The 21,235-nt window shown below is 45.7% G+C and overlaps 1 protein-coding gene across 1 annotated transcript; it reads right to left on the bottom strand.

Annotated features, from left to right (window-relative positions):
- Positions 1 to 3,739: 3,739 nt before the first annotated feature.
- On the bottom strand, positions 3,740 to 21,235 carry Znf275 (zinc finger protein 275). The gene is made up of 6 exons (XM_027921761.2): positions 20,986 to 21,235; positions 18,902 to 18,984; positions 11,509 to 11,600; positions 10,944 to 11,049; positions 10,201 to 10,302; positions 3,740 to 9,829 (listed from the first exon to the last, which is right to left on the bottom strand). Exons 2-6 carry the CDS (start codon positions 18,930 to 18,932, stop codon positions 8,673 to 8,675), a joined length of 1,488 nt encoding a protein of 495 aa, XP_027777562.1. The 5' UTR covers positions 18,933 to 18,984; positions 20,986 to 21,235; the 3' UTR covers positions 3,740 to 8,672.

The following is a 21,235-nucleotide window of genomic DNA, read 5'->3' as shown; positions in this document are numbered from 1 at the left end:
AATATGAACATATGAAGAAAATAAAGTGTTCGAAGAAAAAGAAGGTTCTTAAACAGATTTTTATCTCAACTAAACAAGCTTCAAGCCAGACTTTACAAAATGCTTTAGGAAAACAATTGCTGAAAAATTTAAAGGGAATCTTGCCACAAAAACTCTTATAGATGCTAATTGTTTTCAGTAAAGGCAAAGGATTTTTGAGAATTGACCAAGTTGTTAATCCTAAGAAGAAAGTTCCTTGTGGTAAACATGCTGCTAAAATCTTTCTTCAGAGAGCCAGTCAGCACCAGCAGCAGCAGGTGGAAAGTAGGCGAGAGCAAAGCTAGGGGCTAGCTTCAGGCAACAGCAACGAGAGGCCCCAGTTTCTGCACCAGAAGGCCACCTCTAAAAGCTGGAGTATGCAAATGGATAATAAAATTATAACAGTTCTATTTTGAGATAAATTTCAGAATTATTGAGCCTCAGAAATTCATTCCCTGATGGCAAAATTTGGACTTTGGCCTTGGCCATTTGACATTAGACAAATGTGTCCTTGACGCCCTTCCAAAGTGAGCTTGGTACTGTGAGACCTCTGGAGGATCAAGGTCAATAGACCCCAACCTCTACTATTAGACTCCCCTCCATTTGGCCACCAAGTCTGTAGGCAGCTCCTGATCTTGGCGACTTAGTTCATTATCTTAGTCCATATAACAGAATATCAGAAACTTGGATAATTTACAAGAAAAGAGGTTTATTTTGGCTCCTGGTTATGGATACTGGCAAGTATAAGACTGGGTAGCCACATCTGTTGAGGGCCTTGTGCTACTTCAACTCATGCCAGAAAGTGAAAGGGCAAAGGGTCCATGTGGAGGGAGAACATGAAGAGTGACCTTGCTTTATAACAACTGGCTCTCTTGGTAACTAATCCAGCCCCAACAGAATGACAGCTCACTCATGGCAGAAAAGCATTCATTCATTCATCAGGGTTCTGCCTCCCCCCATGACCAAATACCTTCCAATAGTCGCTACCTTGCAATATTGCCACATCAGGGACTAAGTCTTTACATGAGTTTTTGTGATGACAAACCATATTCAAACTGTAGCAGGGACCTTCTGAGCAAAGGCTGAAGTCTCTACCAATCCCATCCTCTGTGCATGTGATACTCATCTTCCACCTCAAACCAGAAGGCTGGCTGCTCTCTGCTAGTGGCTCCCTTGGAATGGAAATGGATCAGGTCCTGGTTGCTTGTTCTCAGGACTTGCTCAGGGCTCTGGCTCCTTTTCCCCAGCCTTCAGCCCCACCAATTCTCTACCATGTGGCACGCTTAGGGCCCTGGGCCACACCTCACCTGGATGAGCCTCCCTGAGTCTCTTTGTATTGTCTGAGGGCAAGCCAGTGCGAGCATAGGAGGTGCTCTTGGGAGTCATCCTGCCCCCAGCTCCCCACCTGGACATGCTGCAGAATCCTCAGAGTGCACCATCTCCCAGCTCCATGTATTCACTGCCAGCTCCTTGACTATCTCATGGAGCCACATCATGTACCAGGTTGAGTAACATCATGGACACTGCCATGGGATCCATGACTGGGCTCCACAAGAGCTGGGGCTGACCCAGCCCCGACAGGTCCTCTCAAAACCAGTGGAGGATCTGAACCATGACCTTCACTGCTTTACTCTGCAGGGAGGGGAGGGGAGGGAAAGTCCAGGTAGAGGCCATGTTTTCTCTGTCCCAGCCGTCTTATCCCTTAGGAACCTGTAGGGTACAGTGGATTTGGCACTGAGGTGGGAGTGCTGTGTACGATCATACACTCCAAGGACACCTTCTCCAAGGGCTACTCTGGGACAGGTCCAAGGTCTGCTGGGGACCAAGCAGATCCATCTCATCCTGCATTGGGTCTTCTAGTCTGGAACTATAGGCCACTCCCAGGCAGTGGGGCTCGGGTCCATAACACAGGGGGCACAGAGAGGAGGGAGAGGACCCCTCCCAGCCAGGCAGGGGATGTGGATTGCTGTCCAAGGCCTTGGTGGAGGTAAGGAATGTGTGGCTCAGAAGTGAAGACCTCTCTGGGTCAGGGAGGAGACATCCATTGACTGAGAATAACAATATAGTGCAGTAAAAGGAGGCATTGCTGGGCCTCAGGGGCCAAAGGCAGGAGCCAGAAGCTCAGGATTCAGCAGAACTTACGATAGGGAAGAGAGGACTTGAACTTTCAGATAAAATTGGCATTTTAACCCTGTATTCTGATGCTGAGTTGGGCCACGTCAGGCTGGCACATAGAAAGAATGACCTACTGTTGGATGGACTAACGAGGACAGACAGAAACAGGTTGAGAATCTTTAGAAAAATGGGTCAGAAGACCACTGGGGAAGTGAAGCTAAAATGCAGTGAGCATCAGAGCAGAAGCCACTTCTCTCCCTGAGCCAGCTGTCCGTCCTGGGTGGTCCTGTAGGTAGAAGTGGGGTGGGGGAGAGGGTATGAAATGAACCTGGGCTAGGCAGACAGGGGTCATGTAGACACTGGCCCATGAGTTGCTATGCAGAACACTGCCAGGGGGCCTCACAAGATCTTTTCAATAATTTTGAATGTGTTACTGAAGGTGAGAACCAGAAAGTATATCCCTGTTTCATTAGATGCCTTTGTGCTTGTTCCATAGAGGATGGTGCTGGAGAAGCTACCAGGCTCAGGAAGTCAGGGGCACTAGGAAAGGCAGGAAGGAATGTTTTGAACTCTGTACTAGAGGCCTACAGGACCCCTGGAGAGAAATCCCTGATTGACTCCTCCCCCACAGTCTGTGCTGGCTGTCCAAATGATTTGTGGTTTTGACCCATGCCAAGTGAAGCTTGCCAGAACAGAGCTTGCATACATTTTAAGGAAAGAAGGTGGAATTCTAAGAAACAAGCACCTCATGAACCAATAAAAGCAAGTGAAAGGTTCTTTCCCAATGACTGGCTTGCAAGCTGATATGGCTGGGCCAGACTGGGGCAAGCACACAGGCAGGTAGTTGCACTGTCATGTAGGTACTGTGAAACTCCACCTCCCTACAGCTGGTCTGGGGTGAGGACCTTGAGGAAAGATGACATGGCTCTTCCTTGGGTCTCTGCTAGAAGCCAGGGAAATAGTTGGTGGGGAAGTCATTCTCTTTTCTAGAATCTTCCTCTCTCCTGTTAAGTTTCCCATTGGGTTCCTGGAGCTTACTTTGTGTTTGTCTTTCTACAATTGGGCAGCTGTCTTCACAGTTGAGCCCTATTTGAGTTTGGAAGAGTCAGTAAACCAAGAGCCTCCTCTTTTTTTCCTGAAGCAGTGGTCACCAGAGAGGATCAACCACTAGCCACCAAAATGACTGACTTCCCTGCTCCCACCCCGTCTAAGCTTAGAGAGGTGGGCTGATTCTCAAGTTCCAGAAACCATTTGTCACCCATTGCTGATCCCTAAGGAAGGAACTCAAGTTCTGACCTTATCTTCTGCTTTCATCTGGAATTCAGACTCTGGGAGTCCTAGCTGAGATGCGGAAAGTACCTGGATTGATGAATGTGACTGCCAAGGGATAGCTCAAAGCTCCAGGCAAACTAGTCCCTAATCACCAGGGTGCCTTTCTCCTCTCCAGGTGTCTATCAAGCCAATCCCAGCAGGGACCAAGATAGTACCTGGACCCCAGAAGGGAGTGATTCTTCAAGTATAAAGACATGCACCCCATGGTGTGAAAATAGGAGAAAGGGAAGAATTGATAAATAAAGCTTTGATAAAATAAGTCAAGGAAGACCAATGCCATTTAACATTTATTTATTGATGTCTACTTGATGCAAGGCACTGTGCTAGATTTGGTAGGGGATCAGACATGAAGGGCCACCCCTGTCTTTTCTAAGAGCTCACAATCTAATGGGCAGGGGAGGGTTGAGGAGGGGAGAGGAAAAGCCAAGTTCACAAACAGCTCTAGTGCAAGGCCGATTATAGTGAGTGCCATAAAACAGACAAGGTCATGAGAGTGGGGAGAAGTAAGAAGAGAGTGGCAACAACCAAAAGATGAACTGGGACAGGACACAACTACTGTTAACAGAGTATGCAAGTAAATTGAGGGTCAAGTTTAAAGAGACCATGTCTGTTTTTGAAAGTAAACACCCAAACTGATGCAATGAGAACTATAGAATACAGGTATCTAGTAACAGGAGTAATCACCCCCCCCCTCCCAATACGATGGATTTGCTGGAAACACAGTGGGCTGTGATGAACTTATTTTATGGACCAAACACAGTTCAGGAAAGGAAGAATACTCAGAAAACCAATGATTATACTCACTGAGAGGAGAAGGCATAGGTTTTCACCCATCTTAGCAAACAGAATACAGTACCACATTTAAATAGGTATTCACAACAGTCAAGGTGGGACTTGGGCCAGGAATGCTGGCTGGGTAGAATGAGAGGAAAGCCAATATTGATTCTTCTCAAGAAGTAGCCAAATGGTCAAATGCAATTGGATATTGACAAGTTGCACAAAGAAGAGACCCACTCAAGCTGGCTCAAATCTAGGCTGGGGACACAGCATGGACTGACGAGGGCAGTAGCCAGTGATCCAGGAAACAGTGCAGTCAGGCCTGCCTTGTGGTGCTGGTATTGAACAGCTCTGGGGAGCCCAGTAATCTTCATCTCAGTGTCACCCACAGGGGCAACACCTCTAAATACCACATGGCTTCCAACACCAAATAGAAACTTCAGTTTCCTTGTTTATACTTCACAGACCTGAAAAGCTCACTCTATCATCTCCAGCTGGCTCTAACGACTGGCTGCTGACCTTGCATCAGGTGTTTGGTTCTGCTTTAATTAATGTGGCCTAGAAGGGGGGTGGTGGGTCACATGGTACACAACAGGGTCAGGCCCAGGGCAGGTGCCATGCCATTTCAAGCACAAAACAAAGCACAGAGAATGCAATACAACCGAAGAAGAAAGAGGCCCACTGCAATCAGGTGGGGATTATTCCAGAAATGCAAGTGTGGGTATGATACAACTAATTGACAGTGAATCATAATATGCAGGAAAATGGTAAATGATTGCTTTCTTTTGAAAACTTCAGCAAGTAGCCAAACTCTAATAAAATTAATGGAGGGTTTCTTTGTTAGTATGGCAAGAAAAGGGTACTTTTACTGTGATCCAGAATTCCATGTAACCCAACAGCTCTCCATTTACCTTGCATTAGGAATACATGTGATTAGAAAGGAAAATGGAATGAGGTAGATACACGAATGCATAGACAAGCACATACCACAGGAAGCTTGCTCACATTTGCATTGGACATAGCAGTATACCTAGAGAATCCAAGAAAATCCACCCTCATGTTCCCGGAGGCAGAAGATGAACTCAGCCAAACTACAGACACACGTTAAAGCCACAGACTGATTGTGTTTGGATACAGCTGGGATTTTACCGCCAACATCATGAAAAGCCGCTTCATCAACAGGGATGGAAAAGACACAACCTTTAGTGTTAATTCTTAAAGAGGATTTGTCTGACAGAAAATTATAAAACTGAAACTAAAAAAAAAAAAAAAAAAAAAAGTAAAGGAGGGCAGGAAGGAATGCCAAGATGCCATGTCCTGGCTGGGAGCAGTGACCACTATGCTACATTCAGAGCCAATGGTAATCTAGACTTCAACAGGATCCTTCATCAAACCTGATAAATGATGAATGAATGGTCAAGAAATGGCAGAGTCCTTCAAGGTAAAGGTGCCAGACTTGCCCCTGGTTGATGTCAACATTCCTTACCCAACGACAGCTATACAAAACACATCCTAACAGCTCAAAAAGAGAAAACTGATCAGAGAAAGTAGTGATTTCAGACAGATTCAAAACTACTGCAAGAACTGAGCCCACAGAGCAAAAGGAGCTGCTATGTAACAAGTGCTGTTGGCTTCTCTCCAGCCTGGGGGTCAGGATGGAGAGGTTGCCTAGGGCCACAGTGGTGGCCTCTGAGAGGACCTTCTGGCCAAGGTCATGGGGGTTGCTCTTAAACCTTGCTTCCCAGGTTGGGGCCTGGAAAGCCCTTCCAGGCTGTGCCTGTTGGGGAGCTCTGCCTCCCCTTGGTGCCATAAAAGCACACTTCCTCTCCAGGCCCTTCAGTGCCCCCCGGGCACAGCTGCTGGGAAGTTTCAGGCCACAGCGCTGGTGTGGCCAGCTACCTCACTACTCCTTACTGCTGTTCCTCTTAGAGGAGGCTGCAGAGTGACAGTGCAGCCCCAGGATGACCAGCTCCTGTTTGGATGCCACATGGACCATCAGAAGGGCCTTGTTGTCCTCTGAACCCTTGCTTTATTGCCCCCCTCAGGCACAGCTACTGCAATTCCTAGTCCAGGCTTCATATAGCCAGCTTCTAGCAGCACGATACAGGCCACTGGAGGGCAGTTCCTCTCTGAGCCTTGGCTTTGTTGACCTCTTCAATATGGCTGCAGAAGTAGTGCTAGAACACATGGGCAAATTTCTCCTTAGTTGCCCAAAGCAGTGGCCACCAAACCAATCTCTTTCTCATTCCAGAGTCACTTGCTGGGAGGAAGCTGTGGTCCATATGATGATGTCAGTCAAGTGAGTCTTCTTGTGTCTGAGGAGATGTCTCGAGTGGATCTGCTGCTCAGTCACCAAATCCAAACCCGGCATTGTCAACGCTCCTGGGAACTTGAATGATGGCTGGCTGCTGCCAGACCAATTTTGGACCATCCTGTTGGTCTAGGTGAGGCCAAGCCCTGCTGCTGGTGGCTGGGGCTATACTGATGTGTTGTCACAGAGTGCTCTGGGCATTCCATGACAGACATATCTCTAGTGTGCCTCAGTGGTCAGGTTGGATAGTCAAATGCTGCCCACAGATATACACAGAGTCTGCATCTTGGATAGGAATAGGCATGCTTCTCTGGCCCTTTCCCATCCAGTTTGCCCACCTGGTGCATCTACCTTCTGATGGGCAGAGGTTTCAACTTTTCATTTGTGATTAAAATTCTAGAAGAAAATGTCGTCATAGCTAAATACTGAAGCAATGAAAGTTATGACTTAACAGACAAAAACAAGTGTTGGAATATGTAAAAATCAAAAGCCCGCACAACAAAAAATGTAAAAGAATTGCTACAAAGGGCAAAGAAATACAAGAGAACACCACAATCAATACAGAAAGAATTGCTATATAAAGTCAATATATTCAAAGGTAACTTGATAACTAGTCAAAGGAGATGAACGTACAATTTGCATTCAGGAAAAAAGAATCAGTATTTAAGTCATTGAAGGAAAGAAAGATGAGGCTAGTAGTCAGGAGGCCTGGGTCCATTCCCAGTTCTAGTACTAATGAGCTGTAAAATGATAACAAGAAGTACGATGTCAGCAGATCATCTTCACTGAATGCGGACCTCTGTGCCAGGCCATCACATGCAGTGCTCTGCAGGCATGATGGCAGTCCTCTTGATAATCTTAGGAGGTAGGTACTGTGATTTCCTCCCATTTTACAGATTTGCAAATAGAGGGATGGTGAAGTACCATCTAGGCCCCATACCAGGAGAGAGGCTTTTGTTCTCAGTGGGAAAGTGTCACCTCACCCTTGAGTCCTGGAGATGTGTCTCTTATTTGGGGCTGCTCTCTCGCCTACTTTATTTCAAATAAAATAGTGCTGCTTGAGAACAAGAGCCATTAGGCTGAAACAATCCAATTGATGCTTGTTTTGGATATACACAAGGGTCATCAGGTTGAACTGGTTTAAGAAACAAGGAGGCAAAGAACCTTTAACCCACATTCAGTAATCTTTACTGGGAGTATGACCTCAGGATGATGCTTCAGGTGCTCTAAGAAAACAAAACAAAAACCCTCCAGCCTTTTGTAAGGCCATTTGAAAAAGCACCACCTTAAGTACCTATGTTGTGGAGCTATAGGACTAACTAAGAAACACACAAAACAATTGTCCTAACGTTACATAAATATGTTCTTATGGCTTGGGAGGAAGTTTCTGATGAGAACCTCATGCAGGGATTGTCACAGTGCTACCACGCATAGATTATTAGATGGAGTGACTGGATATGGTCTGAGACTCAAGGGGGTTCCCATGTTGGTGAAGACTATGAGGTTGAAAATGTATATGAGGAGTTAGAATAAAATGATTTCTTGAAATGGAGCATGGCAAAAGGGAGTGTTTTCTAAATTAATATATTATTCTATATAATATGTGATTTACAATATGTATGTGTAACTAAATTAATAAATTAAATATTATAAGACACTTGAGTATTCTATTTACATCCCTAAAAATTTATAAATTCAAGTAGGCCAAAAAACTCTTTGGGAGAGGTGGGGTCACATTATCTTGATGTCATCATTGAACATCTCTGCATTTGTTTCCTTCAGAGGTGGGGCTTGGAGCAGATGAGCCACCAGGCCCCTCCCCACCCCCACATCCAAATTTCTCTTCTCATTCAAGGCATGATGGTCAAAATCTCTTGACGGTACTTTCTGCCAGGTAAACTACCCAAACTAAGTTAAAATGGTAAAAGCTACTCTCAATGGGCATAATGAGAAATGTGTACACTTAAGAAATTGCTGGTGGCAGTATAAACTGGTTCAACCTTTTGGACGATAAAATAGATAAGCGCTACAAAACTGTTCATCTCCTTTGACTCCACCAACGGCCTCTTAGGACCCCTCTTGCCCACCAGCAGCGGGGGGGGGGGGGCAAATGGCCCGTTTACTCGCGGTGGGTGGGCTGATGCTTCTGCAGCGCTGAGCGCCTCTTGAACACGCGGCCACACTCGCTGCACTCGCAGCGTCTCGCCCCACTGTGGATCCGCCGGTGGCGACTCAGGCCAGAGCTCCTGCGGAAGGCCTTGCCACACTTGTCGCACTCATAGGGTTTCAGTCCGCTGTGGATGCGCCGGTGCTTGATGAGGTCGGAGGGTCCGCGGAACGCCTTGCCGCACTCGCCACAGGCGTAAGGCCGCTCGCCGCTGTGGATACGCGCGTGCTCCAGCAGGCTGGAGCTCTGACGGAAGGCCTTGCCGCACTGGCCGCACTCGTAGGGCTTCTCACCAGTGTGGATCCGCCGGTGCTTGGTGAGTTCCGAACTACGCCGGAAGAGCTTGCCGCAGTGCGGACACCCGTACGGCTTGGCACCGCTGTGGATGCGCTGGTGTTCTGCCAGGCCATTGACTCCACGGAAGGACTTTCCACAGTCGTCGCAGTCGAAGGGCAGGTGGCCCGTGTGTATCCGCTGGTGCTTGAGCAGTTCCTGGCGATCCAGGAAATCTCTGCTGCACGACTTGCACGCGAAGGGCTTCTCTGAAGTGTGAAGCTTCTGATGTCGGAAGAGATGGGTGTTGGCTTTGAAGGACCGCCCGCACTCCTCACAGTCGAAGGGCTTCTCTCTGCTGTGCACCCTCAGGTGCTGACTGAGACCCGCATTCTTCTTGAACCTTTTCCCGCACTCCTCGCACTCAAAGGGCTTCGCCTCCCTCTCCATTTGCTCCCTCTTCTCTACGCCATCATCCAGGGCCTGACTAGGGCCGGGCTTGGGCTCCGCGGCCGTGTGGCTCTTCCTGTGCTCATTAAACTCTGACACCCCCCTGAAGACCTTCCTGCAATCGCCACACTCCCAGCCCTTCTCCTCACTGTGAACCCTCTGGTGCTGGACAAGGAGCACTTTAAGGCGAAAGGTGTCCCCACACTCTTTACATGCAAAATGGTGTTCTATGGGCAGATTCTGTAGGTTCCCTTCCCTCCCGTCAGTGTTCCCATTCTGTTTGACCTCAGCATTTGGGTCACTGGCCCTTAGGGAGCTCGTGGAAGCCATCTCCTGAGGCTGGACTTCTATATCCATTGTCTGGTGGTGGGTCATAGAAGTGCTTTCTGAAAGGATAAATAGAAGACACTGCAGACTATAGAGTGCACAAGGAAGGAGGCCACTCTCTCCTGTCAACAATTCCCCCACAACATAGCTGCTGAGCACAAGGACTAAAAGCCAAAGGAAGCTTGTGCCAGGAGGGAAGGATCAAGGGACCCTGACTGCTGGATATTGCCTACCAAAGGGATTCCTGGGAGGCTTCTCCTCCTGACAGGACACCACCCACACCCCTTAAAAGCCTCAACTGGGCTCCCAAACCTAACATTAGACCTCATGAGTTCAGCTGAACCCTCCAACCCCAACTTGAGCCCCACAATAGCTAAGCTGGGCCTCTCCCCAATTTCCTCATATTTCTCTAGGTTTCTTTTTCACTCACCCAGGTGCTTAGCTTGATCTGTACTGAGGGATGGGTCTGATACCAACAGCACTTGTCCTTGGGCCAGGTGCGAGACCAAGGTAGGGTTCAAAGCAGGAACTCCTGATATGGAGAAGGAAATGAGTCACAGAAGTAGCCACAGATGACATCAGAATGGAAGAAAAGGGAAGGCCTTTGAAGAGAAACTCTTCTGGATCCTCAAAAACTGGGCTGGTTGTGACCTTAGGTAAGTCATTTATGCAGATCAAATGGAGTTCCCAAGGGCCAGCTCCTTTCAGGGCTGATCGTTACCCTACTTTCTACCCTCTCTGTGTCCACCCACTGAATTTGAGCTCTTCCAGATCTGGGGACTTCCTAACTCCCAAACATAACCCCAACAGTCTTTCTTTCTAAGCACTCTTCCTCCCAACACATACACATCCCTGAGAGGTAAACAAGAGCTTGACCTCTCAACAGCAAACTCCAATCAAATGGCCATGTAATTTGTATAATTTGTGAGTTAAAAACATTCTAAACTATAGTAGCAGGTTTGCTCTAATTTCTTTCCAATAAAAGACTAAAGGGGGCTCTTTACATGTCATGAGGAATTGGGGAGTTCGTGTCACTGGAGATCTCAAATATAGCAGGCCCTTTACATTTCCCTATAACCTGGAGACAAGGCAAGCTTGTGTGGGTGTGGTTGTGTGCCCACTCCCTACTCCCAACAGGTGGTGAAAGTGGGGAAGGGCTAGAGGGAACCTTACCCACAGAAGTCATGTTCCCATAATATGCCAGTGTCTTCTGTTCAGGGTCCAGGCTCAACCATTCCCTTTTTGTCAGGTTCCACACATCATCAGATGGTACCAAAGCCTGAAAGAATTCAAGGGATGATTAGTCTTTCCATCTAGTCTGCAACAAAGCAGGGGTGGCACCAATAATGCCAAAAGCAAGGGGTGAGGGCCTGGAGTGTGTGTGTGCTGCTAACATGGAGATCCAACAACAAGCCCTGAGAAGTCCTGGAAAGAGAACATTGCCAAGCACAAGGAAACCTAGGCTGTGACCCTGGCCTCCCACTGTCTTCCCAAGGGACCTCAATTTATTCACTTTCCCAGATGGAAACTCAGCTCTCCCAACTATATGACAGAAATTCCAAGCCTAGTGGACCTCCATTCCTTGGCAGCCTCAGGAGAGAAGCAGAGGGTGGGAAGGAAGGTAGCAACCAGGGTTCACATTTTGCTGTATGTCATGCTGGGCAAGAGGCAGCGGCTGAGGCCAGAATCAGGGAACAGTGATGGAATCCCAAGCAAGGTAGAGGGAAGCACAGCTCACCTGGGCCTCCGGCATCTCAAGAGGGACTGCCAGGACCTGGTTTCCCGGGGCTCCGTCCTGGGGAAGGGCAAGACCTTGGGGAGCAGGTGGAGCTAAGGAAAGTGAAAAAAGCCATGAGTAACAACAACCCTGTCTCTGGGTCCCCTGGGATGAGACTGGTAATTTCCTGTTCCCTGGTTTTAAATATTGTTGAATCTTTTCTCATATGTTGGCCAAACAATAAGCCAGAGAATGGGAAAGCCTTAGAAAATACCTCAGTGGCAAAGTAGGCTGGCAAAGAATTAACTCAGGCAGGATGGGGGGAGCCAAGATAAGGCAAATGAATGCCAGCTAGGGCACAGTCACGACAGCCACAGAGTGTGACAGAGAGCCAATGGCAGGGAGACTAGCTTTCAGAGGCAAGCTAATCACAGGCCTCTCTCACAGTATGCAGAATACCAGCAGAAATGATAGGAGATGAGGCATCTGTAGGAGCTTTGTAGAAGGCAACACTAAACTGGATCAGGTGACTGAAGGGAAGAGAGGCAACAAAGAATAGGAACCCAGGCTTTCTGACCAGTGGTGAGGCTCTTCAAAGCCACAACACATGGAAAGATTCCACTGGGTGAAAGACAATGAGAACATTTCTCTCACATATTCAACAAATGAAAAGCTGAACAAAATTGGAAAGACCAAAGAGAAGATCTTCAAACACCAGATTACTAAATAAAAGACCTAGACAACATAGACAGGTTACCTTTTCCTTCCAAACTGCAAAATAAGTGAAATAAGACCCTAGCACAGATGTCTCTGTACCACAGGCCTCCCACTTCAGTGAGTTGCAGAGTTTGTGTTCTGATGTCAGTTCAACTCATGGAAGTGAAAAGGAAGCACATTTTTAAAAATTTCACAGAAATTTATTCAGTAAAGTAGAAGAAAGAACAATGAAAACTTATCTTAACTCCATGAGCGACAAATGGATGGGCCTGTAATTATTTTCTGTGCAACTCCAATAACCTCATGTTTTTAGTTCCAGGGGCCAGAAGGCCCTAAGCTATGAATAATAAAATCAAAAACTCAAGAAGACTCCTAACTCGGTGGCTCCCTCAAGGGAAGTGTCATCAATTTTACCTGTGCAGTGTCTTCTGAAAAACCTCAAATATTATTCTTAAAATTTCCTTTTTTATTGGTGCATAATAATTATATATAATAGAAGGACTCATGTGACAAATACTTGTACATGCGCATAACATAATTTGATCAGTTTCATTCCCTAACATCCCTTTACCCTCCCCTCCTCATTTCCTCAATCAACTTCCTCTACCTTACTAGTCTCCTGTTTTTCTGGAAAGGAAGCATTTTGATACTAGCTTAAGCACTATAAAACCCCAATACTCCAGAAAGACTTTTACATAAAACTGAAGGTATTATATTAAAAGAAATGAATGGAAACTTCCATTTATAGCCATGATGGAATAACAAGGAACAGATTTTACATCCTGCCATGAACAAATAGCAAACGGGAGAAAATATATGTGAAACAACAGTTTTCAGACATTGGACAGTAGGAAGCACAGGATCATGATCCCAGAGAGAACAAATGAGGCCAGTCATCAGTAACTCAGCTCTCTGCCTGGAGGCAATTTCCAGACTGAGAGTTTAAGGAGGGTAAAATTAAATAGAGCTTAGTGGCTTCACCAAGTTGAAGAGACACAGGCCAGCATTCAGGGTAGCAGAGGCAGCTGGAAGTTGTAGAGCAGAGTTCCAGAAAGGAGTGTGCTATGCTGAAAACAGCTTCAAAAATCTGCATAAGGCTTCCCTTGAGTCTTTCCTAAATACTAAGCATGCGGGCATACAGTGAAATTCCAAAGGGCTGCAAAAGGAAAAACTAGGAAAGTATAAGATGAACAATTCCCGGAATAAGCAAAGGTAGAGAGATGTTCAAGGTCTGACTGACCAGCATCCTCTCTGATCAACTAGGACATTCAGTAGTGAATACAGAGGGACCATGCCTCAGTAGTAAGGCTGGACTATCCAACAAACGCTTAAAACTCAGCTTCAAAGAGATCAAACGGATCCACAAGTAGTTATTTCTCAAAATCCAGACACTCAATCCTTACAATGTTCAACGTCCAATCAAAACCTGCTGGGGACAAACTCTGTCCTTTGACTGAAATGTTTAGTCCATTTATATTTGACCTAATTGTCCATGTAATCGAGTTTAATTTGTTGTCCTAATATTTATTTCTCTTTGTCCCATCTGTTCTTTTTCCTTTCCTTTTCTCCTTTCATTTTTAAAAATGAAGCTCAGAAAGAAAGCTATATAATAATAGTCAAGTTTTTGAAAACCAGTGATAAAAAGAGAAATCTTAAAGTAAACAAAGGAAACAAATGATACTTTGTACAGAAGAACAAAAATAAGAATAGTGAGTGACTTCTTTTTGGAAAATGTGCAAACTCGAAAACTACTAAATAACATTTTAAGTGCTGAAAGTGGGGGAAAATCTGGCAACCTAGAACATTATATTCAGGGAAACTATCCTTCAAAAATGAAGGAAAAAATAAAATTATTGTCTTGCAAAATCTGAGAGAATTTGTCTCCAGTAGCTCTGTACCATAAGAAATATAAAAGGAAGTTTTTCAGAAATAAGGAAAATGAAATAGATGAAACTTGAATTTACCCAAAGACATGAAAAACATGTGGAATAATGTACGCATGTGTGGGCAAATAAGCAATGCTTTTACCTTCCTAATTTTTAAATCTTTAAAAAAATAATTGGGGCTGGGATTGTGGCTCAGCAGTAGAGCACTCGCCTAGCACAGGTGGGACCTGGATTCAATCCTTAGCACCACATAAAAATAAAGGCATTGTGTTGTGTCCATCTACACCTAAAAAATAAATGTTTAAAAAAATAATTGACCATTTCAACTGAAAACAGTGAAAAGGTAGCGTGAGGTTTATGACATATAGAAGTAAAATGTGATTGTGTGTTTTAACAAATCCTCTGAGACTCCTGTGCATACTAGCAAGCTGATAGTGGAGATAAAATACAATACCAAAAATCATCCAAAAGAAGAAAAGTAAAGAAAAAAAGGAAAAAGAACATATGGGACAAAGAGAATTAAATACTAGGATAGCAAACTTAAACTTGATTACATGGATAATTAGGTTGAATATAAATGGAGTAAACATTTCAATCAAAAGGAAGATTGCTATACTGTATTAAAAAACAAAATGTGACTGTGCTATTTACAAGGAACTTTAAATATAAATACAGGAACTTTAAATATAAATATTGGGTTAAGAGGAAAAGGATGTAAACAATATAGTATACCAAAGGAGGAGTGTAAATAACCCAATATCATTAAAAAAGGTATTTCGTGGGGGTGGGGGGATAGGGAGAAGGCGAATGAGCTCTGGAGATACTACTGAAGAGTCCTAGAACTCACAGCAGGAAGAAAACTGGAGAGTTTAAATACGACATTAACAGTTAGTCAATGTAGGATGACATGCAGAGATTACAAATACATACATTCTTTTTTTTTTTTTTTGTATCAGGAATTGAACCCAGGGGCACTTAACCACTGAGCAGCAACATCCCCAGCAGTCCTCCTCCCACCACTTTTTTAAAATTTTGAGACAGGACCTCACTAATTTGCTTAGGCTGGCTTTGAATTCATGATCTTCCTGCCTCAGCCTCCTGAGCCACTGGGATTACAGGCATGCGCCACTGTGCCTGGCTTGAATTCTTTATAGAAGATACACACAGACATAATAACTCTTGATTGAAAACCCAAAGAGGGTAAAGAAAGGGGAGTAGACAACTGAGTAAATATTTGTGTTTTCAGAGAAAAAGGATCAAGCACACCTATACTGCAGTGTATCTGCAGCCACATAGGAGAAGAGTCAAGGTCTAAAAATGTTTGTTTTCTGTTTCTGGTTCCATTTTTAGTAGCAAAGGTGAATTTCATGGGTATCAGAAAAGAGATTTTGGTGGGGCTGGTGCTGTAGCTCAGTGGTGGAGTGCTTGCCTAGTATGTTTGAGGCACTGGGTTTGATCCTCAGCACCACATAAAAATAAATAAATAAAATAAAGGAATTCTGTCCAACTACAACTAAAAAATATTTTTAAAAGTAAATACAAAAATAAGGGCATACAAATACAATAACATGATTTTAAAAAGATTTTGATAATCTTTGGATGAGAAAAATGCTCACCATGCAAGAAGACAAGGGCTGAAGCCAAGGAGACAATAGGGAGTGGCCCTTGGGATCAGATCAGAAGACCAGCACTTCCTGGGATGCCCACATAGGTGAAGCAAGCACAGGATCGAAGGGCTGAGAGGATGTGTGGGCAGTCTGAGAAGGGGGATGACCAGAAAGCCTAGAGACAGATCTCCCAGGCTCCTTCCCACGCACTATCTACACTATCAGCACAGTGGATGGGTGCAGGCAGAAGCCCTCATTTGGCACTAAAATCCATGGAAGCCTTATTCCCATTTTTAAGTGGCCACGTGGCACAGGTGTTTCCTCAGTGTGTGTACATTCATCCTCAGGTACTCAGCATCCAAGCCCTTCCTCTCTGGGGTAGAGCCCCTCTGGCCCATTGCACTTCTCCTGGCATATGTTCACTGTCTAATTTGATTGTGGCTTCCCATACAAATAAACTGGTCCTGAATTTATTGTTTTTAACAATTTGCTTCCAATTGATATTGATGTCTGGCTGCTGAATGAAATGGAAGGGGGACATTGTGTTATATATGCTGCCCTCAAACCACAGACCCAAGGCCTTATCACCCCTACAAGGTCCTGGCCCAGCCCACCAATTACATATCCTGTCCCCCAAGTGTCAGTCACTCCATCCAGAATACTGACATTCATGTACTTCTAGATATGTCAAGGCTGTGGCCCTTAAGGCCTTTAAACCTGCCATTAATTACATCCCTACAGCTTATCAGAGAGCTCCTTCTAATAATTCAGGCCTCAACTCAAATGTCACCTCCTCAAAACCTCTTCAGTCTCCAGCCTCATCTGTTTACTTGGAAAACCTTCACTACCTAAAAATTCTCCTAGGAAGTTGCTTGTTTTTCCCAGGAAAAATATCAGCTCCAATAGGACAGGGCCTTCTTTTCTTGGTCACCCCCGAATCCCTAGTGTCTGCAGCAAATTGTGGAGCAACTTAAACAATGTGTGTGGGGAGTGGAATGTTAAATGCAGTGAACTTCCATTTATGCAGCACTCAGTATGTGTATTTGGAGCTGTGTGTCTTCCTTCCCCTAATTTAAATGATCACAGCTATGGCTATTGTCACCTCCATTTTACAGAGAAGGAAACTAAGGGTCCACATTAAGTGGCGTGTTTAATGTCCAGCTCCCAAGACCAGAGAAGAAAGAAATATGCAGCCCTATTCTACCAGGCTATAATACAACAGGCTGGTAGGGAGCAAAAGAGAAGCCTCATTGTATGCATGGGTGTTTGGGGGCTGCCTTTCAGTCTTCCTGTTAAGATGCCACTGCAGATCCTCACTGAACAAGATACACAAATCATTCTCTCATGTGCACACATGCACACACTTTCACTCTCACACACACAGTTCTTCCAAGCCAGCCAAGTTTAATTGAACAAATCCTCCTGAAGTGTTCCATTTAATTGAGTGAATCCTACCAAAGAATTTTACTTAATTGGAATGATTAACTGTTAAAATCCTGGAGCCACAAGCCCCAAATGAATTGTTAATTATCCCTTTCCATGTAGCAACAGGAGTGGCCCTTCCTGTCCCAGATAACCCAGGGGATTTGGCTTGAGAGCACTTCAACTCTCAGTAGCTGTGTGATCACCACCCACAGTAACAGAGCCCAGGGACACAGAGAGCCAATTTAGAAGGTGTTCATAAAAATAGGAGGAAAAATGTGGGCCTTACTTTCACAAAATGAAGCTAATTGCCAAATAATTAACCGAGTGTTATCAGGTAACAGAGCATCAGGAAAAACTAAGGAAGATCATTTTTTAAAGATAATACATATGGATCCCCATTGTAATTAATAATAAAATCATCATCAATCCTGAAGACAATCAGATCACTTAGAGTGCATGATATACAACTGTTCTACTTTAAAATGGTGGAACTAATTTGGAAAAAAAGCTGGATGCTGTGACCAAAGTGACAAACACAGGTGTCTACTGCCTTCTGAAAGGATCTTCCAGGATCAAGGTCAAAGCAATTTCAGACAGAACATGAAAATCACTGTAGTGCACCCAATGGACACAGAGACTAATGCTGACCTTGAATGGAAGGCACTTTCACTCAGTGCAGAAAAGAACACCCCAATCTCATGAGGTGCACTCCTACTTATGACTGGGAAATGGAAGCAGAGATACAACACAGGAAAACTAATCTCCAACTCCCACCGAAAAAAGGCCCTGACAAGGTCAACTGCAGATTCCACAGTGGACCTAGCCAAGTGCCATGTATGCTACAGCTGTTTAATATTTGCTGCTAGAATACATAGACAGTGATAATGTTAGTGTTAACCTACTGCTGAATAATTTGAAAAATGATGCTTAAGCCCATGCCAGTGAACAAATCTTCCTGCTGAGTGCTTTAGATCACAATGTAAGTTTTAACCAACCAACTTATTAAAATTTACTGTGTGGAATTGGAAATGCTAAGAGACCCCCAAATAATCATTTCACTTTGATCTGAAAGAATAGAAATTGAGAGTTTATTTCAACAGAAACAAAAACTGACCCACGTCACAAAAAGTGGTGAAGAATTAGGTTGTCTTCTGGTCACACTGGACTTAGGATGTCCTGAGGGGTCTGCCTACCAGTAAAAGCAGTTATTGAGCCTAAAAGATCAACTTTCAACTCATATGACTGCACATGCAGCCAAGCAGTGTCCCTGGACAGATGCTGTCCTTCCCTGGGGTGGGGTAGAGGTGGGGAGAGGTAGCAAGCCTACCCAAAGAAGACCCACCTGGCAGCTTGGTGCCCAAATACCTGGACTCCCATGAGCATCTAAAGAAGGACCTGCAGCAGAATGTCCTCAGGCCAGAAGACAGCAGGTGGCTTGTGATGTTCAGTTCAGTTCTGGGCCAAAGCAAACATGCCCCAAAAGGTGTAAACATAAGAGACCTAGTTTCAATGGTGCCTTCAGCTTCCTCTTCCATCCAATGATCACCTGGATTCCCAATTCTCTGTATTGGATATCATCTCTCCCTTGTGCTGTGTCTCCAGGTTTGCAAGAACTGTCTCCGGGCAAAGACCATTCAAAAACTCTAGCATATATGGAAATCAAAAAGCTTCCAGAACTTGAACAACTTTGTTCACCATGTCATATCCCCACCCATGGGTATTCTAACAGCAAGGCCCACCTTATGCCAGCAGGTGTGGTCTGTAAACACTGAGACTTACCCAAAAGAGACACACAGGGATGACTCATCATGTCTCTGAATGACACTGGACACCCTTGATTAGTTCGGTAGGTAAGGTCCCACCTGTTGGATTGAAATAATCCAGATAAGCAGAGGCAGGCTTGAGTGCACTTTCCAGGAAACCTCTCTTCTTGTATAGCGAGTGCCCAACAGTAGGACAGACTGTGCAATTCAATACGCACTGCTGAGGTCCTCATGTGCCCTAGGCAGGCCAGAATGTGAGTGCTGAGTTGGTCTCTGGGCAGCAGCCCGTCCTGGCCTTAATGTTCCTCTAACGTGGCAGGCTGAAAAGTATATGTGAAGGCCCCATTTGGGCCCATCCAGTAGACTGCAAGCCACTGCTACTTGAAGTAGCAGGATCCTAAAGGGCCAAAAGCGGGTGTCTCACCAGGAAAGTCTGTTTCTTTTGGGATATTTGTGTCTGTGTGTGTCTTTTTCTGTGTGTGTGGGTGGAAAGGCATCTGTTTCCTCTCTCATTTTGCCTGGGCACCTGTCTCTCTCTGTTTAGGTTTCCATCTTCTTTCCCTTCTATAAAAAGCCAGAAGGTAGTCCAGAAGGGGATTTTTTAGTGTTTGTTGTACTTAATTGAGGAAAGGTTTATGTTCCCATTTCCCCAAGAAGATGCATGGTATCTTACTAAAAATCAAAATAAATTGTAAGTATAGCCTCACTGAGGTTACACTGTCTAGATATAAACAATTTTAAATTGGGGGTGCAGTGGGATGCTATGCAAATCCCAAGGATCCCTGGGCCATCCAGGAGACCAGGCAGGTTTGGAAGAGCTGGATCACTGCGTTAGAAACCTGGTTTGGAGTTTAATGAAAACTGAAGTAGCAGAGCAGCAGGTCTGGTGGGCCAAGAAATATGCATTCTCAACAAGCACTTCAAAGACTCTGATGTGGACACTGGGCTTGTCTAGAATCTAGAGGCTCCCTTACCTCAGGCTCATATGATACAGTGCTCCTGCCCAGGAGCCTCCTGAGGCTGAAGCCCACTGAGTCTGTGGCAATGGTCAGATTTCTGGGAAGAGAATTCACTTTCAAGAAGATTTTCCAAGGGGTCTCTCCAGGAATATTTTGAGGGAAATTCACTGGACTAAACAGACACTATGCAAGTTGCTTCTATGGAAAGGTCCAATGGCAGAAGGGTTGAGTACCTAGTGGAGTCACTATTCCAGAGATCTCATCTGAAATCATAAAGGAAAATGTTGGGGCTAAGGTTGAAATGTTTCACTAACCAAGGAGACTAGAGGGGGACGCCAGCTGGGCTAAGCCAAGGCTGGCTGAAGGATGTCAGTTGGAACAGGGTGGGACCTCTGGGAAGAGGGCCAGGAATTGGGGGTGTTTGAAAGGTACCATGGGCTTTGGGCAGCAGTTGAGTGTGTAAAAGGACATGTAATTAATCACCAAAATTTAGAGTGGAGGAACCAGCAAAGGAGTTTAGGAGGAAGAGGTAGTGGGGTGAGGTGTGAGATGGTGGTCCCCCAAAGCCCTGTTCAGACATAGGGTCTTGAGATCTCTTTACCCTGTAAGGGCTGCCCGTTTCCTCCATTTCCTTCCCTCCAGCTCTCATGCCTTAGACAACAGAAGTGCCCCATTCTCCCCACCAAGCTGAGACTTGACCCACACCCAAATGGGAAGGACCGACCCCCCCCCCCAGCAGAAACCATCCCTAGCGCTCTAGATTGTGGCTGAACCCCAACTGCATATTGGGGGAAAGCCCTTTAAGACCCTCCCCCCAACGCTTCCTACCACATCGCCTCCATTGCGCTTGGGGTTACGGGTTGGGCACCCTTTCTCATCCCCTGACCAGTTCCTACCCATTAGCATCTTCCACAGGCAACGTAGGTAGGCCTTTGCACATCAGCAATTCCCGCCCTTACCGCCGTCCCCCACCCGCAGCTGGAAGGCCTTCGGGCCTCGTCGTACCCGCCATCTGGGACCCATCCCCCTTGGCCCCTGGCCCGTACCAAGGCCGAGCAGTTCTCCATACACTGAGACGCCCCTTCCCCCGCATACGCTCCCACCACTGGCACATTCACTTCGCCCCCCCAGTACTTCCTACCTCGATCCGGTGTGCTCACTCAGGCCCGCACATCCTATCGCCTCCTTCGTGATCAGTCGGGCTAGCACGTCCTTCCCGCCGCTCGCACGATCACCTAGATCCCACACACTCTTCAGCGGCCCGCACGCTCACCCAGGCCTGGCGGCGACCGATGCACAGCCCTCAGCAGAGTGGAGCTGGCGCGGCCCAGGCAGGCCTGGCGTGGCAGGAAGCGCCACGGAGCCACCCGCGCCTAGTCGAGCCCAGCAGC

This window comes from Marmota flaviventris, chromosome X (assembly GCF_047511675.1).
Source record: "Marmota flaviventris isolate mMarFla1 chromosome X, mMarFla1.hap1, whole genome shotgun sequence".
Classification (NCBI taxonomy): Eukaryota; Metazoa; Chordata; class Mammalia; order Rodentia; family Sciuridae; genus Marmota; species Marmota flaviventris.
The sequence above is the reverse complement of the archived record's forward strand: the minus strand, read 5'-3'. Positions and strand labels throughout refer to the sequence as shown.

Coding starts and splice junctions, on each gene's coding strand:
- Znf275 (XM_027921761.2), bottom strand. CDS start 18,932: ATGATGAGTCATCCCTGTGTGTCTCTTTTGG. Junction 11,601..18,901: donor TCCCTGTGTGTCTCTTTTGG/GTAAGTCTCAGT, acceptor CACTTTCCTTAG/CTCCACCTGCTCCCCAAGGT. Junction 9,830..10,200: donor AGATCAAGCTAAGCACCTGG/GTGAGTGAAAAA, acceptor TTATCCTTTCAG/AAAGCACTTCTATGACCCAC.